General features: G+C 41.6%; 1 protein-coding gene across 1 annotated transcript in view; it reads left to right on the top strand.

Moving 5' to 3' along the window:
• The window catches only part of LAMB1 (laminin subunit beta 1), a gene marked incomplete at its 5' end in the record, with an annotated part of 73,953 nt that overhangs the window by 9,059 nt on the left and 46,638 nt on the right, over positions 1 to 18,256 (top strand). Inside the window, 8 exons of the mRNA XM_079710922.1 lie at positions 4,935 to 5,123; positions 5,210 to 5,273; positions 9,351 to 9,553; positions 13,879 to 13,999; positions 15,501 to 15,689; positions 15,944 to 16,123; positions 16,261 to 16,373; positions 17,522 to 17,601. Coding sequence (XP_079567048.1) covers positions 4,935 to 5,123; positions 5,210 to 5,273; positions 9,351 to 9,553; positions 13,879 to 13,999; positions 15,501 to 15,689; positions 15,944 to 16,123; positions 16,261 to 16,373; positions 17,522 to 17,601 — 1,139 coding nt within the window. The remainder of the gene's footprint in view (positions 1 to 4,934; positions 5,124 to 5,209; positions 5,274 to 9,350; positions 9,554 to 13,878; positions 14,000 to 15,500; positions 15,690 to 15,943; positions 16,124 to 16,260; positions 16,374 to 17,521; positions 17,602 to 18,256) is intronic.

Here is an 18,256-nt window from a genome sequence, read left to right as displayed (position 1 = left end):
CATTTTTGCCTGGGATAAAGGAGAAAGCTTTACGAGGAGAGGACTGGGATTGCACTTGACCTGGGCCAGGAAGAGTGAACAGGATTTTAGGGAGAGCAGGTGGAAGAGAAACCCTTCTTGGCAGTGTGAGAGCAAAGCTCTGGTGGCGGGACAGTTCGGGCAGAGTTTGTTCAACACGTACTATGTAGACGCGCCCTGAACTTGGGCTGGTGAAGAGAGGAGTGGGACGTAAGGTTACAGCCAGAAGGACCTTGCTTCCTTGCTGAGGGGTGTGAACTTTATAGAAAATGGGGAGCCATCGACAGGAAATGAGACCTGTGTTTCCGGAAGGGAGCCAAGAGGAAATGCAGAGGAGGGCCTGGGGCATGGAGAAGAGAGGGCACAGAGGCAGGGGGCTCTCAAGGTCAGTGGTCAGGGGGAGCTGGAACTGCCTTAGGCAGGGGTGGTGTTAACGCCAAGGCTGGCTGTGGCTCTCAAGTAGGAGGAAGCCTCCTGCTGCAACCCGGGGTCCTGGCAGTGCGACCTGGAGAGCTTTTCCCAGTCCCACGTCTCCCCTTGCTGCCCTCTCTGCTACCCTCTGCTACTGTGGCCTTGGAGAGTCATTGTCGAGAGGAGGAGCCCCTGTTTTCTAAGGGAGTCAGTCGGACCCTTTAGAATCAAGACTCAGCTATGAGTTGGAGAAGGATTAGAAGCAGAACAGCAGAAGGCAGGGATGAGTCAAAAATTACTGAGTTGTCCAAGCTGGGGAACTAGGAGGGTGGTGATACCATTGAGTGGTGAGGACAGGCAGAGGGCGAGGATGAAGAGTGTGTTTATTCCTTTTTTAAAAAAATTTATTTTATTGAAGTATAGTTGGTTTACAATGTCCTGTTAAGTTCTGCTGTACCGCAAAGTGATTCAGTTATGAAAACAAGTGTATGTATGTGTATATTATTTTCCTTTATGGTTTATCACAGGACATTGAGTATAGTTCCCTGTGCTATACAGTAGGACCTTGTTGTTTATCCGTTCTGTATGTAATAGTTTTCATCTGCTAACCCCAAACTCCCAATTCCTCCCTCCCCCACCCTCCTCCCCCTTGGCAGTCACAAGTCTGTTCTCTACGTCTGTGAGTCTGTTTCTGTTTCGTAGATAAGTTCATTTGCATCATATTTTAGATTCCACATAATAGGTGATAGTATATGGTATTTGTCTTCCTGTTTCTGACTTAGTATGATAATCTCTAGGTCCATCTGTGCTGTTGCAAATGGCATTATTTCATTCATTTTTATGGCTGAGTAGTATTCCATTGTATATATGTACCACATCTTCTTTATCCATTCATCTGTTGATGGATATTGAGGTTGCTTCCACGTCTTGGCTTTTGTGAATAGTGCTGTTATGAACACAGGGGTGCATGTATCTTTGAATTACAGTTTTGTCTGAGTGTATGCCCAGGAGTGGGATTGCTGGATCATATGAGAGTGTGTTTGTTCTAACTCGTGTTTGCGTGGACATGGCTGTATACTAAGTGGATTGGATTTTCTTAGGGTAGCAAAACCCAGTTAGCATATCCACTGTCTGTTTTTGTTCATAGCCAAAGGTTTCCAAACTCACAGCTCTTTGTTTAGTATAAATTCAGAGGCAGCTATGCAGCAGTGTGAGGCCTGAGAGGGTCAATGACTCAGCAGTGAACCTGGAAAGGCTTCCCTTCTGTAGGTAAAATGTGTTGTCCCAGTTTCCAGCAGCTTCCTAACTTCACAGGAAATTGGATAACTCGTCAATGGCCTTTTGGGACTCAGAAGGTTCCAGAAGGGAGAGAGAAGGAAGCACAGCCAGGACTGGCTATAAGGCTTTTCCTCTCTGCTGTCTTGTGCCACAGAGACATCAGGCTGGTCTCTCTCCAAAGTGTTGCCACTCACGAGGCAGGTCCCCTGGGGAGTTTGTCTTGGTTCAGTTATTGTTTTTTTCCCCCTTTGTTTAAAATTTTTAGTCTAATACTCTTTTGGGTTTAATAAAGTATCATTTTCTTATATTTCTGAATAGGTTTAAAAAAAACAAAAACCTGAGCAACTAGTAAATGTATAAGTCAAGGAATCTGTCGAAATGTGACTTTCCACTTCCTTACCCTTGTCTCCTTTTATCCTTGAGAAAGACTATTATGAAGGATGGTACAAGGAGAACTGGGCATGTACTAGTTTTCACCCTTAGTTGTCACCCAGATTTGTCAAGCATTTGTTTTATTTTTTTAATGGTCCTGTTCAAGTTCTTATATGGGTCGTCTTGGCCCCCAACATTTACTCTCTTAAAAAAATTTTTTTATTTCTATCTATCTATCTATCTATCTATCTATCTATTTATTCATTCATTCATTCATTCATTCATTTATTTGCGGTATGCGGGCCTCTCACTGTTGTGGCCTCTCCCGTTGCGGAGCACAGGCTCCGGATGCGCAGGCTCAGCGGCCATGGCTCACGGGCCCAGCCACTCCGCGGCATGTGGGATCTTCCCAGACTGGGGCACGAACCCGTGTCCCCTGCATCGGCAGGCGGACTCCCAACCACTGCGCCACCAGGGAAGCCCTCTCCTTGGCTTTTAGATGAATGTCTTCTCCCTGTGTCTTCACCTGGTCTTCTGTCTGGACCTGTCTGTGTCCTGATGTCTTGTTCTCAGAAGGGCACCAGTCATATGTGATTAGGGTCCACTCCAGTGACCTCACTTTATTTTAATTACCCCTTTAAAGACCCTATCTCCAAATACAGTTATAGTCTGAGGTACTAGGGATTAGGTCTTAAACATCAGAATTTGGGAAGGACACAGTTCAGCTCGTAATGGAAGGGTAAATGAAATAATGTGATTAAAGTTCCCAGCACCCCTCTCTTGTCTTCTACTAGCCCTTGGTTGATGTTAGAGCACTGACTTAGCTCTCTTTTATCTTGTCCTTTTCTTTTTGAGGGGAAATTAAATATTTGGAGGTTTCAAATACTGTATGTATACAGTGCCTCCCAAATCCATGTTTCAAGTTCCATTCTCATAGCTGAGTCCAAGACCAGTTTCCAGTGGTCCAGTGGGCGTCTCGATTCTGAGACCTTGCATGTAACTAGACCAAAACTACATGCCTTTGCTTCTCTTCCGTATCTTTGTTAGTAGTAGCACACGTGCCCACCTACCTAAGCTCAGGGGTTCCTGTTTCTTTCTTCTCCCTCCCTTTCCACTGGAATCAAACTGATCACCAAGTGCAATTCAGCATATTTTACTTCCAGTAAATTTTCAGAGCAGTCAATCCCATCCCTTTATCGCCATCCACACTGTAATGCTTGAGTTAAGACCTTCATCTTTTTTCTGTCACTTGGTTCCCTTGTCTCTTGTGTTGTCCATGTCCAATAACTGCCAGAGTTGTTTTTCTGAAGTGCAATCTAAGCGTTTCATTCTGTTCACTTAAATGTTTCAGTATTCCCCTTCATTGCATGAAGATAAAGTCAACCCCTTAGCATGGCAACACATTCCTTCCCAACCAACCCCTCCTGCCACCTGTAACCATCTCTACCCACTGTCCAGAAAACACCCAGTTACCGTTTTAAGATAAGTTTAATGCCATCTTCTCTCTGAAGCATTCCCTAGTTGTGTGTGTGTGTGTGTGTGTGTGTGTGTGTGTGTCTGCACACGCATGCTAAAATATACGTAGCACAGAATTTGCTTTTTTAACCATTTTTAAATGTGCAGTTCTGATGGCAGTAGGTATATTCACAATGTTGTGCGACCAACACCACTATCTCCAGAACTTTTTCATCACCCCAAGTAGAAACCCTCTACCCATTAAGCAATAGCTCCTCATCACTCCCTCTTCCCAGCCCCTCTTTTGCAGTACGTGGCCTCTCACTGTTGTGGCCTCTCCCGTTGCGGAGCGCAGGCTCAGCGGCCATGGCTCACAGGCCCAGCCGCTCCGCGGCATGTGGGATCTTCCCGGACTGGGGCACGAACCCGTGTCCCCTGCATCAGCAGGCGGACTCTCAACCACTGCGCCACCAGGGAAGCCCCTTCCCAGCCCTCTTAACCTCTCATCTACTTTCTGTCTCTATGTACTTGCCTATTCCATATGTTTCATATAAGTGGAATCACACATTATTCTTCTGTGTTTGGCTTATTTCACTTAGAGTAATGTTGCCAAGGTTCATCCATGTTGTAGGAAGTATCAGAATTTCATTCTTTTTTATTGCTGAATAACAGTCCATTGCATGTATATATCACCTTTTGTGTATCTGTTTATCCACTGATGGACACTTGAGTGGTTTCCACTTGTTTGGCGATTGTGAATGATGCTGCTCTGACTGTTCATGTACAAGTGTCCATCTGAGTCCCTGTTTTCAGTTCTTTGGGGTGTGTAGCTGGAATTGCAGGATTCTCTAGCTTCTTGGGTTAGTAATTCCTTCCTCGTGTTTTCCCAAAGCACACCACATGTGACTCTATTATAGTGTTTGACGAATTGTTTTGTAAATAATTTCTGCCCATTCCTGTATCTCATTGGACAGCATTAGTTACAACATTTAGACCCCTGTCTGGTACCGAGTAGCTGTCATTACACATCTACTGAATGATTAAATGAATGAATGAAAGAAGGGACACTCAAGCTAAGCAGTCATTTCATGGGCATGGTGGCTCAATGCACCAAAACTTGTATGCTCTTAAGGCCTGTTACTAATCAGCTTCTAAATAGGAAAAGCTTACTAGTCTCTGGTAAGATGGGAGCAAGTGCAAAATTTAGAGGCGAGACACTTTTCTGTGCAAAGAGGCTCCATGGAACAGCTTGAAATATTTGAAATCCAGCCACAGTCTGAAATACCAACCACCTGCAGTCAGGGTTTGTGGCACACAATTGAATGATATTTTCCTCTGAGATTTTAAAATACAGATTACCAATAAAAACGTCCAATGAGTCTCTTCCACCCTGCCTTTAGACATTCCGTCCAGCCGCTATGCTGATAGAACGATCGTCCGACTTTGGAAAAACCTGGGGTGTATACAGATACTTTGCCTATGATTGTGAGAGCTCGTTTCCTGGCATTTCCACCGGCCCCATGAAAAAAGTCGATGATATAATTTGTGATTCCCGATATTCTGACATTGAACCCTCAACGGAAGGAGAGGTTTGTTCTTTTTGTTTTCCATTCTACTTACAAATCTAGTTTCGGATCATTGCAAAAATACCAATTACTCTTATATCTATTTTTAGGTGATTTTTCGTGCTTTAGATCCTGCTTTCAGAATAGAAGATCCTTACAGTCCAAGGATACAGAGTAAGCTTGTTTTCAAATAAAAGCTTTAATGAAGAACAGCAATCATGGGAGAATGCTTACCCAGAGCACTGCTACCCAGAATCTAAATATCAAGTGCTAATTCCACCCTCTCCATTTCCTTCTTTCTTTGCAATGCTCTTGAAATTGGCAGTTATCAGTCCTCACTGAAGGGGAACACGTTTTGATAAGAGTAAAAGGTTTGTGTCATAAGACCCCAAACTATTATGCTGGTCATAATACCTTATTTATTGCTCAGTATCATATATATATGACACATGTGTGTATATATATCGCATATATGATACATATCACATATTATGCATACGTATATATAATTATGTATATAAAGGTACAGATTAGGCCATTGTAACAAGGTGTCCCCAAAAATGCAGTGTCTCAAAAAAAGTTGACTTCTCTCTTACGAAATCACCGAGGGAGATTTACAGATAAAGTACCATTCACTTGCCGCAAGCAGGCTTACCAGATAAAATACAGGATGACACCCGGTTCAGTATGAATTTTCAGATAAATAACAAATCATTTTTTTCGGATAACCATATCCCATGTGATATTTGTGACTGGTACGAGCCTATTCCATGCAATATTTGTGGTTAGTATAACCATGTGATATTTGGGACATATTGCTACTGCAATGATTGTTTATCTGAAAGTCAAATTTACTGAGCACCTTGTATTATTTTTGCCAAATCTGGCAACTGTAGCCATTAGGTCACCCAGGTTCCCAGGTTCCCTCTGTCTTGTAGTCTGTATCCACATGGTTAGACCTGGATCAACCCCACCCTGTCCTTGTCCCAACCTGTGGGAGGGGACAAGTAAAGAGCAAGCGACCTGAAGCCGTACATCACATCCGTTCACACCCCACTGGCCAAAATTAGTCCCCTGGCTACACCGCAGGAGATGTGAGATGCTCTAGCTGGTCGCTGTGTGCGCTCTCAAACTCTTGGCTAGGGCTCTTATTGTCAAAAGAAGAAGAGAAGAAAGAATCCTGGGGGAAATTTTGAGGTCTCAGCCATATTCAATGTGCTCATTAAGATGAGGGTTGCAGTTGCATTTCACAGATGAGTCAACTGAGGCTCAGAGTTGGACTCACACATATAAAGTGACATGGCTATGTAATGAGAGATCCTGAACACACGTGTTATGATTCTTAGATCAGAGTGCTTTCCAGCATCCAGCAACCAGGCTCATGTCTTTACAGAAATACACTTTGATCTTCTTGGTAGGCAGAATGGGCTTTGGAGTCCGACACAGCTGGGTTTAAGTCCCAGCTCCAGCGTGTTAGAGCTCTGTGACCTTGGGCAAGTCATTTACTTACAACTTTTTTTTTTTTTAGCTTCTACTTTTTCATCTGTAAATGGAGAGTCATATTGACCTTCTGGTTGTTGTGGATGGAAAATGAATAATGTAGATAAATGACTCACCAAGGTGCCCAACGCATAGAAAATGTTGGGTCCGTGAAGCTGCTGCCACTGTTGGTGTCGTCACTGCCATCAGCTGTCACTCAGGCCTTCTGTAGACCGGGTCCTGCACCTCAGAGTGAGGATAAGGCCCCCTCTCCAGCTACTGAGGTGCAGTCAGTTGAGCAGAGGTGGGGTGAGGTCTTGCTGATCTTTCTCAGTGGAGCATGGCCCTCCTTTGAACCAAAGCCCCGTGGCACTTCCTGGCTCACAGCAAGGGAGAATAGAATGGAAGGAGTCCAGGGAATATTGCCAGAAAAGTGCTGTTTCCCCACTTAATTTTACATATGGCGCAGACTGTGTCTGGTCTGTAATTTACTCAGTCATTCTATTGTCAAACAAATATTTATTTTAAAGTTTTATTTTTTAAATTTTTTTGGAGTATAGTTGATGTACAATGTTGTGTTAGTTTTAGGTGTACAGCAAAGTGATTGAGTCACACATGTACATATACTTGTTATTTTTCAGACTGTTTTCTCGTATAGGTTATCCCAGAATATTGAGTAGAGTTCCCCGTGCTATCCAGTAGGTCCTTGCTGGTTATCTGTCTTGCATATAGTAGTGTGTGTGTGTGTTCATCCCAAGCTCCTGATTTATCCCTCCCCGACCCGCCCCCATGTTTCCCCTTTGGTGAGCGTAAGTTTGTTTTGGATATCTGTAAGTCTTTCTGTTTTGTAAATAAGTTCATCTGTATCATTTTTAAAAATAAGATTCCACATATAAGCGATAATATGACATTTGTCTTTCTCTGTCTGACTTACTTCACTTAGTGTGATATCAAACAAATATTTAATGGTACATGCAGCCCTGTGCCATTTCTGAGTGAGCTCTGGGAGGCCTGCCCTCCCCGCTCTCAAAATCCAGTTGCGAGAAATGTCCACATAGGCTCCATGACCAGCACCTCCTGGGTCTGTAAAAGGACTCACGGTCTGTTCCTTTTGGGTGAAATTTGTGGGACTTGGAGAATGTGCTGCCATTATAATTCTATTGTCTTTGGCTGTTAAAGGGCATCAGAAAACCTATTCCTATATTAAAGAAGCATCCACTGTAAGAGATCATGCTTTGGATTTACTTTGTAATCAAGGGAACAATATCTCTTCAGTTGTCCCTATTGTTGAGGCCTCCGAAACTCACTTCAAAAGTGATTGTGCCTCTTATAACAGCGGTAAATACGAGGCTTAGCTGTTGTTAAATATGGCAGGAGAGAGCGAGGGAGCTTATTTGCTCTGCTGAGGGCTTCCACAGAGATCACTCAAGGGCTTCTAAATACTCCAGCTGCTCTTCAAGTTTGCTGTTTGGCCTCTTGTCAATAGGCGCTTGTGCTCATATTGTGCAGGAGGAAATGTTGGCATTCAGAAATTCCATTCGGTGAAGTAGGACCACAGTTTCTCTGTTTAGTTTTTGACTTTTCAAAGAGCCTAAGTTGAATGCATGGACTCATGGGCTTTCTCTTTCAACCCACAGCTATTTCTATAGTCTTCATTGTAAGCTATGCATATATTATAAGTATTTAAAATTGTATCTGGGCTTTGAAAGTATCTGATGCATTGGGCCAATGCCCCATTGTCCCGTGTCGTAAATTTTAAGAATCTATCAGCAGAAATGAAAGTAAAGCTTAGGAGCAATTTTAGGCTACAGAGCTAAAAGGGGAGGACAGGTGGACTAATCAATCTTTTGGGGTCCACTTCAGCAAGAGCCACTTAGTGATTAATGAAAACACTGATAGAGAAGATTGAATGACTCTTGGTTTATCAAGTTATTAGAGAATGTAATTGACAGCCCCGCTTCTGTGATAAGCATAGGCCTATAGACCCAGAAAAAGGAAGAAAAGATCAAATAAGAGACATTGGTCTAGAAGTAACTTCTATTTAGGAAAAAATAATTTGCCTCAACGTCCCAGTACTAAGCTCCTTTATTTTCACGCCACTGTATTATATTGGTAATTATATTGGTCAACTGTAAAACTAAGACCCAGAAAGTTGTAGATTGTAACGGTGCTTCCACAATTGGTTGAAAAGTCAGGCCCTGGATTGTGGTTATTCTTTCATGTTAAATCGATTTTAGTAACTTGGATTTCACCTAAGTGGTGGGAAATTTCAGATAGCATTTTCCTCGCCAAAGATAAACACAAACATGTCTCTAATTGTCTTATAATGATAATGAGAATTGGAGTGCTTTGATAAGCTCTTTCCCACCTGAATGGAATTTTCTGATTTTGAGACTAATTGCTGTGGGAACCAGATGGTATTGCAATAGTTTAGATTACTGTGTGTTCAGTGGCTTCTGGCAATCATGCAACAGCATTTTTAAATTTCTCCGCCTCCACACTTCTTCCTGAGACATCAGTCTGCCAACAAATCCATCACAGAACAAATGTTCTTGTTAAACTAATGAGAAGGGAATAACCTTTCTTCGAGAGACTGTCACATTATGTTAACCTTTATTATTACGTGCATCTAGATCATGTGTGTGGGGGTAAGCTTAAGCCATTTTTATTTGTCATGCCTTTCTATAAAGAGAAAAAAAACCAAGTTGTCTAATTGCAAAGGAAGCCTTGCTTCTTTGATCACACTTTTCGTATTCTTGGTGACCTTCGTAGATCTCTTAAAAATCACCAACTTGAGAATCAAGTTTGTGAAACTACATACTTTGGGAGATAACCTTTTGGATTCCAGAATGGAAATCAGAGAAAAGTACTATTACGCGGTTTACGATATGGTGATTCGAGGAAACTGCTTCTGCTATGGCCACGCCAGCGAGTGTGCCCCGGTGGATGGATTCCACGCAGAAGGAGAAGGAATGGTAAGTACACGTTCCAGGCAGCTTCCTCCTTCGTACAGGTGATTCTAAAAAGCAGATGGAAGCTAGTATTACCTTAAGCCTTTTTATTTGGGATCTTATTTTTCTAGACCTCTATTTAGTCCTTTGTACCATTCCAGTGGTTGATTTTGTTTTTTTTTTTTTTCCTTTTCTGTTTGCTGATTTTCTTGGACTACGAGAATGTAAAGAATACTCATTTCATAGACACCGAATTTTTGGAAATTGTCCCTGTGGGCTGCTGCTACAGTAGATATTTTAGTCAGTAAGGATTAAAAAGTTTTCTACATGACAGTCACATCTTCCTTCACTTGAGAGAATATTAAAAACCACAAGCATTCCAGCCTGCATGCCAGAAGGCATAAATTGACCCCAGCCCAGAGAACCTGGAAATTTGAACCTAGAACCATGGACACCATTTAGGAGTCAAATGGACTTTGTTTCTTGATCTTCTAGTTTCATTCTTTTCCCACTTTTATGCTGTGTTTTCAAATTATGTAATTTTAAAAATAGGGGACTTGGGTAACTTGCCAAATGGGTAACGTTAGGATATTTTACCAGTTTCTAAGTGAATTGTTGATTCTTGTTAGAATAGACCAGAGTTTAATTTGCCAAAGGGCCTTATGTAAGTACATGGCAGATGCGAATTGAAATCTTGCTCTCCTGACTGCACCAGGGCCTCCACTGGACTGTGGGCCTCACTTTTTTTTTTAATTAAATAAATATTTTTATTTATTTTTTTTGAATTTTTGAATTTTATTTTATTTTTTTATACAGCAGGTTCTTATTAGTTATCCATTTTATACATATTAGTGTATACATGTCAATCCCAATCTCCCAATTCATCACACCACCAGCTCACCACCCACCACTTTCCCCCCTTGGTGTCCATACATTTGTTCTCTACGTCTGTGTCTCTATTTCTGCCCTGCAAACTGGTTCATCTGTACCATTTTTCTAGGTTCCACATATATGTGTTAATATACGATATTTGTTTTTCTCTTTCTGATTTACTTCACTCTGTATGAGTCTCTAGATCCATCCATGTCTCTACAAATGACTCAATTTCGTTCCTTTTTATGGCTGAGTAATATTCCATTGTATGTATGTACCACATCTTCTTTATGCATTCCTCTGTCGATGGGCATTTAGGTTGCTACCATGACCTGGCTATTGTAAATAGTGCCGCAATGAACACTGGGGTGCATGTGTCTTTTTGAATTATGGTTTTCTCTGGGTATATGCCCAGCAGTGGGATTGCTGGGTCATATGGTAATTCTATTTTTAGTTCTTTAAGGAACCTCCATACTGTTCTCCATAGTGGCTGTATCCATTTACATTCCCACCAACAGTGCAAGAGGGTTCCCTTTTCTCCACACCCTCTCCAGCATTTGTTATTTGTAGATTTTCTGATGATGCCCATTCTACCTGGTGTGAGGTGATACCTCATTGTAGTTTTGATTTGCATTTCTCTAATAATTAGTGATGTTGAGCAGCTTTCCATGTGTTTCTTCACCATCTGTATGTCTTCTTTGGAGAAATGTCTGTTTAGGTCTTCTGCTCATTTTTTGATTGGCTTGTTTGCTTTTTAATATTGAGTGAGCTGCATGAGCTGTTTATATATTTTGGAGATTAATCCTTTGTCCGTTGATTCATTTGCAAATGTTTTCTCCCATTCTGAGGGTTGTCTTTTCCTCTTGTTTGTAGTTTCCTTTGCTTTGCAAAAGCTTTTAAGTTTCATTAGGTTCCATTTGTTTATTTGTTTTTATTTCCATTACTCTAGGAGGTGGATCAAAAAAGATCTTGCTGTGATTTATGTCAAAGAGTGTTCTTCCTGTTTTCCTCTAAGAGTTTTAGAGTGTCCAGTGTTACATTTAGGTCTGTAATCCATTTTGAGTTTATTTTTGTGTATGGTGTTAGGGAGTATTCTAATTTCGTTCTTTTACATGTAGCTGTCCAGTTTTCCCAGCACCACTATTGAAGAGGCTGTCTTTTCTCCATCGTATATCCTTGCCTCCTTTGTCATAGATTAATTGACTATAGATGCGTGGGTTTATATCTGGGCTCTCTATCCTGTTCCATTGATCTGTATTTCTGTTTTTGTGCCAGTACCATATTGTCTTGATTACTGTAGCTTTGTAGTATAGTCTGAAGTCAGAGAGCCTGATTCCTACAGCTCCGTTTTTTCCCTCAAGACTGCTTTGGCTATTCGGGGTCTTTTGTGTCTCCATACAAATTTTAAGATTTTTTATTCTAGTTCCTTAAAAAATGCCATTGGTAATTTGATAGGGATTGCATTGAATCTGTAGATTGCTTTGGGTAGTAGAGTCATTTTCACAATATTGATTCTTCCAATCCAAGAACATGGTGTATCTCTCCATCTGTTGGTATTGTCTTTAATTTCTTTCATCAGTGTCTTACAGTTTTCTGCATACAGGTGTTTTGTCTCCTAGGTAGGTTTATTCCTAGGTATTTTATTCTTTTTGTTGTAGTGGTAAATGGCAGTGTTTCCTTAATTTCTGTTTCAGATTTTTCATCATTAGTATATAGGAATGCAAGAGATTTCTGTGCATTAATTTTGTATCCTGCAACTTTACCAAATTCATTGATTAGCTCTAGTAGTTTTCTGGTGGCATCTTACTTCTTCTTTTCCAATTTGTATTCCTTTTATTTTTCATCTCTGATTGCCGTGGCTAGGACTTCCAAAACTATGTTGAATAAACGTGGTGAGAGTGGACATCCTTGTCTTGTTCCTGATCTTAGAGGAAAGGCTTTCAGTTTTTCACCATTGAGAATGATGTTTGCTGTGGGTTTGTCATATACGGCCTTTATTATGTTGAGGTAGGTTCCCTGTATGCCCACTTTCTGGAGAGTTTTTATCATAAATGGGTGTTGAATTTTGTCAGAAGCTTTTTCTGCATCTATTGAGATGATCATGTGGTTTTTATTCTTCAATTTGTTAATACGGTGTATCACATTGATTGATTTGCGTATATTGAAGAATCCTTGCATCCCTGGGATAAATCCCACTTGACTCTGCACTGGGGCCTCCACCGGACTGTGGGCCTTGCTTCGTGACGAAAGGTGTGCCTTGCTTAGTTGATGTTGGCCTTTTCAAAAATTGTTAGTCCTCATCTAAGAAGGTGAAGGTGCAGGACTGACTTGTATTCAACAGTCTAAAACTTCTGCCTTCCCTTTACTCTATTTAGAACCTTTATTGCACAGATAAACTTGAATTTTTAACAGAGCCTGAAGGGAGAATATGTCCTTCTAATCTTTTGCTCCATCTTTCAGACAGTGCCAGGTAGATGATATTTACTTCTCAGAGTAACAAATCCTGTGTGTAGCTAACCTCATGTAGTCATGTCACTACCATGCGCCTCACAGTATTTTGTACTGTTGATTCAGATGCCGTAGTTCCTGTGGTATGGGCTTTGGGACTGGTTTTCAGTCTACGTAAAACCACCTTATAATGAGAGGAATTTAATTTTCTGTTAACTGCACTCTTGTCGAGTTGGGTTCAGGGTGGACCTGTCTGTCCTGTTTCTGAATTCCATCCTGTAGAAACTAGTGTTAAGGTGAGGGATCCGTGAACGTGCATATTTGCTCGACGGAAAGAATTGATTTATCATTTATGTGCCTCAGGGACTCAAGTATGACTGGTGGTGTGGTGTAAAAGAGCACATCATGGTCCCTTACTGAAGCAAAATAATCTGTATCTTTTTCTAGCATTTTATATTTCTTTCCTTTAAAATGTAAATGTGGTAACTGATTAATTCTTAAAATCTCATTTTGGGTTGAAAAAACATTTTTAAGTGCTGAGCTGGAAGTCAAAAACCAAACAAAGCAAGCAGAGAAAACCTGTCTTTTGTATGGCATGGGGTAAAGCTTGTAGTAAATTGAGTTGGTTCCCAGTGGTGTGTACACATTTAGTTCTCCATTATAACTTTTGTTGATTTCTATTATAATAGATTTTTTTAACTGTTAAGTAACTAGTTTGTTTTTTTTAAAAAAATTTTAAGTGACTAATTTTGTTCTTCTGTGTTTTTCTCATCAATACTTCAATAAGAATATTTATCGAGTACCCATTATATAGCAGGAACTCTTCCTAGAGTTGGGAATTACGGACATCAATAAGACAGGACGCACCGGGGGGAAGGGACAAAATAAAAACAAAGAAACCCTCATTGTGGTGCGCTACAGATGAGGATTAGTGTCAGAAGGGGTTGATATTTTCCATTGATTGTGGGAAAGGTCTGGCTGTTAGTATATCTCTTCCTTTGCTTTCTTCTGTTTTTGTAACTTTCAAGGTTCATGGACACTGCATGTGTAGGCATAACACCAAGGGCTTAAACTGTGAACAGTGCATGGATTTCTACCATGATTTACCTTGGAGACCCGCCGAAGGTCGAAACAGCAATGCCTGTAAAAGTAAGTCTCAGGCAAAGGGACGTTCTGAATCAATTCAGACCCCGGTATCCATTTTTGGAGTAGAAATGCTGTAACAGTACACTGGTCTGCAAAAGGAAGAAAAGTTACTACCCTTTTCCCAGCCTCACCCTGATAATCCTAGGAAGCCACTATCCAGTCTATTAAATTAATCAATTAGTATTTGAGCAGCACCTATGTGTTTGGCAGATTTAGTAGAAGACAGAGATGCCACCTCTGACATTGTACCTGTTTTTAAGGCAAGATGACCATGAGCGAACAGTGAATGAAAACAATCGTGTGGTGGATCAGTAAGGTCTAAAAGAGATGGAGTATTTGTCAGCCTTGTTTCTGTGCCAGCCCAGCTGCAGCCTGTGGCATCTTTCCATCCACCCATCCCTCCCGATGCTATTCTCTGAGCAGAAGGGTAGTTTGCAACACCACCACCCTGCCCGCCCCCACACAGTGATTCTGATAGACTATCATCCCTGCGAGGCGTGCTGTCTCTGCCCCCACTGAGGACTGTTCTAGGAGCTCAGAAAACAGTGAGGGCTGGAGTGGTCAAGGTTTTGTTAGTAAGGACGACCAGCTGGCCCTTAACAAATAGTTAGGATTGTTTAGGTAAAGAGAAGAAAGCACGGGGGGCGGGGGATGGGGGGAGGTGGAAGGGAGTTCAGATAAGGAGAACACAAAACACAAGGCTCTAAGGACATTCTCACGACACGAGGGTTTAATTCATGATTCTGGGCTTTAATTAAAGCAACGTATCCAGGGCACGATGACACAGTCCCTCCCTACAGGACGGATAAGGCCAGTGTGTAGAGCCCCGTGAGGGCCCCAGTGACAGAAGCTTCACTGTGAGAAGACAAGAGTCATCGATGGGGGTTGTTGAGCGTGAGAGAGAGATGGTTAAAGCTGGGTTGGACCAAGAGGACTCCGCCGAATGGGCTAGAGGAGGAACAGCATGACCCAAGAAGGCCGGCTGGATGGCTGTTAAGGGTCTGATTAACAGAACCTGGCCCGGTGTGGTGGTGGGAATGAGAAGCAAGGGAATCCGGCCTTCATACCACGTTCCTCAAAGCCGGCAGCCCAGACAGGCTTCCCCAGGAACATACCTCGTAGAAAACCCTCTGGAGGGACGTATTCCCGTCTCACCCTGAGCATGACCCAAACGCTTTTCCATGCAGTGCAGCCTTCCTGTGAGCGAGTCTCCAAGGGGGACTTCCCGCAGAACTTTTCAACTTTTTATAGCCCATTCTCTTCCAAAGAGGGCAAGTGAGGTTATTTCATGAAGGTCACACTCGGAAGGTTTCCAGCATGGCTTAGGATTTAAACTGATGTCGTAAGCAGATGCGTCCTTTTCACTGCCAGCGCCTTCTTGTTCATTGCCATTTTGCCTGAACTTCGTCCCCAGTTTCCAAAATGAGCTTCCTTCCCACCAACCCCATCCTCCCCCGGTACGTAGATTGAAAAGACTTTTCCTGCTGTGGGTCTTGTCTCGCAGAATGTAACTGCAACGAACATTCCAGCTCTTGCCACTTCGACATGGCGGTCTACTTGGCCACTGGCAATGTCAGCGGAGGGGTGTGTGATGAGTGTCAGCACAACACAATGGGGCGCAACTGCGAGCAGTGCAAACCGTTTTACTACCAGCACCCGGAGAGGGACGTCCGGGATCCTAACCTCTGTGAACGTATGTGGGGAGAGGTCACGATGGGGGGACCTGTTTAGGTCAGCTTTCAGCTGTAATAGTCTGCTAGTCACCATCCTTCTCCTGGGACTCAGACCCAGCCTTATTTTAGCTGCTGTATAGGATGTCGGGGGTGGAATTTACTTAGTAGTCCAGCCTTTTTGAGTCTATTTTTGTGACATTTGGAGGGTGAAGGGAATATGTGTATTTCTACATACACACACATTGTGTTACCTGATGCTTCTCATTCTCCTTAGAATGTACCTGTGACCCAGCTGGTTCTCAGAACAAGGGAATCTGTGACAGTTACACGGATTTTTCTACCGGTCTCATTGCTGGTCAGTGTCGGTGTAAATTACACGTGGAAGGAGAACATTGTGATACCTGCAAAGAAGGCTTCTATGGTTTAAGCACGGAAGATCCATTTGGTTGTAAACGTAAGTACGTGTGTTCAAAAAGTTTGGGAGTTCTCATGTGCACGTGATTCCCATTTTACTTTGCAATTCTTAATCCAGTCGACTACTACAGACTCACTTGGTTTGTGTTTCTTTACTTCATTTTATCTTTAATGAAGCTTGTACTTGCAGTCCTCTGGGAACAATTCCTGGCAGGAATCCTTGTGATTCTGAGACTGGTTACTGCTACTGTAAGCGTCTGGTGACAGGACAGCATTGTGACCAGTGTCTGGTAGGTAAATCGTAATTACATGGGATGGGTGGTTTGTGGATATGACATTTCAGTAGAGAACGATTTTCACAGTTGTAGATTCTACCATCACCCTTTTATGTAAATATTAATATTAAAAGCCACAAGCAGACAATTCACAAAAGAGGAATTACTAATGAATAATTTTGACAAGATATTCACCATCGCTGTTAGAGTTGCAAAATAAAACCACAGTGAAGTACCATCTTTACAGACAAAACTAACAAAAGTTTTTTAAAAAAATAGGAATGCTGACTGTTAAGTGAGGGGCGGGTACTCGTGTGCTACTGATGGAAATACAGACTGGTTCATACTTTGTGAAAAGTGTTTTGCAGATGTGTATCCATAGCCTGTAGAAATGTGCATCCCCTTTGACCCAGTAATCCCACTTCTGGGAATCTATCCTGATGAAATAATCAGAAAATTGGACAAAGATGTATTCACCAGAAGACTCATTGCATCTTTTATTAATCATAACAAAAATAACTTGGAAGCAATAGTAGGGAAAATAGTTAAATGAATGTGGGTGTTTCTGTGCAGTGTAGTATTTGGTTGCCATTGAAAATGATGGTAACATGAGGAAATGCTTATGCTGGTGTGAAAAAAAAAAATAAAAGAACACAGGATGTGAGTAGTATCTTGACTAGGGAAAAAGTTCATCAAGAAAAACAAAATCTGGAAGGAAATAGACCAAAAAGTTCACTGTAGTGATTCTGGGTGGAGTAATTATGAGAGTAATTTTTTAAAATTATGTTTTATATTTTTTAAAACATTTTTGTGATTGCTGTCATATTACTGTCTCACTGCCAGAGTAATTCCAGTGAAGAAAATTGGCATGTTTGCTGCTAGCTCACGTTAATTCTTGGATGAAGGCTATTTACAGGGCAAAGAAACTGCTCTGATCTGGGGTTACCATGTGGGTTTGTGCAACCCTCTCTGACCCCAGTGACCCACAGCTTGGGTTCTTTATGCTAGAATACTCCTACTCACACCTATTGTAGGCTTACTGCTTTCACGGTGCAGATGAACGTTTGGTGGAACATCCAAAACATGCCATAACTTGTCTCTTGCTGCGTCTATGGTGTAATTACAGGAACCCCCCTTTAGATGTTTAATCTTTTGTTCTGCAGCCAGAGCACTGGGGCTTAAGCAACGACTTGGATGGATGTCGACCTTGTGACTGTGACCTTGGGGGAGCCTTAAACAATAGGTGAGTGGAGCTGCTCTGACACTCTTGCGCTCAGTCACCCCCAGTGTCTTTGCGACCTCTAGGACGAGGGTGACGTTCAGTGTCTCTTAAGAAGATAGAGTGCATTCACCTTTGCTTTGAATGCCTGAGAATCACTTTTACCTGTGCTCTCAAAGTTTTCAAAGGTTTATTCATTCCAAGAGTTAGCTTTGAAGCCTTCTCTAGTCTTTGTTTCTTGGGTTTTTTATTTTGTTTTTTCATGTTTCTTTAGTTTTTGTCTTTTTTTTTAATTGAAGTATAGTTGAGTTACAATATTGTGTTATTTTCAGGTGTTCAGCACAGTGATTCAGTTATATATGTGTATATTCAGTTATATATGTGTATATTCAGTTGTATATGTATGTTCTTCAGATTGTTTTCCCTTATAGTTTATTATAAAATATTGAGTATAGTTCCATGTGTTATATAGTTGGTCCTTGTTGGTTATTGTTTCTTGGTTTTTAGTAGTGTTATTTGTTTTGTATTTTACTTTTCAGTATTTTTTAAATTATGGAAACAGTGTATGCCTGTGGTTTTAAAAAAAAATCAAACAGTTCAGACAGGTATCCTGCCTTTTTTCCCCACCAAGTTCCATTGCCTTGAAGTGCCACCATTAACAGTTTCTTGTGTCTCTCTA

The sequence above is a fragment of the Hyperoodon ampullatus genome, assembly GCF_949752795.1.
Source record: "Hyperoodon ampullatus genome assembly, chromosome: 9".
In the NCBI taxonomy this organism is placed as follows: domain Eukaryota; kingdom Metazoa; phylum Chordata; class Mammalia; order Artiodactyla; family Ziphiidae; genus Hyperoodon; species Hyperoodon ampullatus.
The sequence above is the reverse complement of the archived record's forward strand: the minus strand, read 5'-3'. Positions and strand labels throughout refer to the sequence as shown.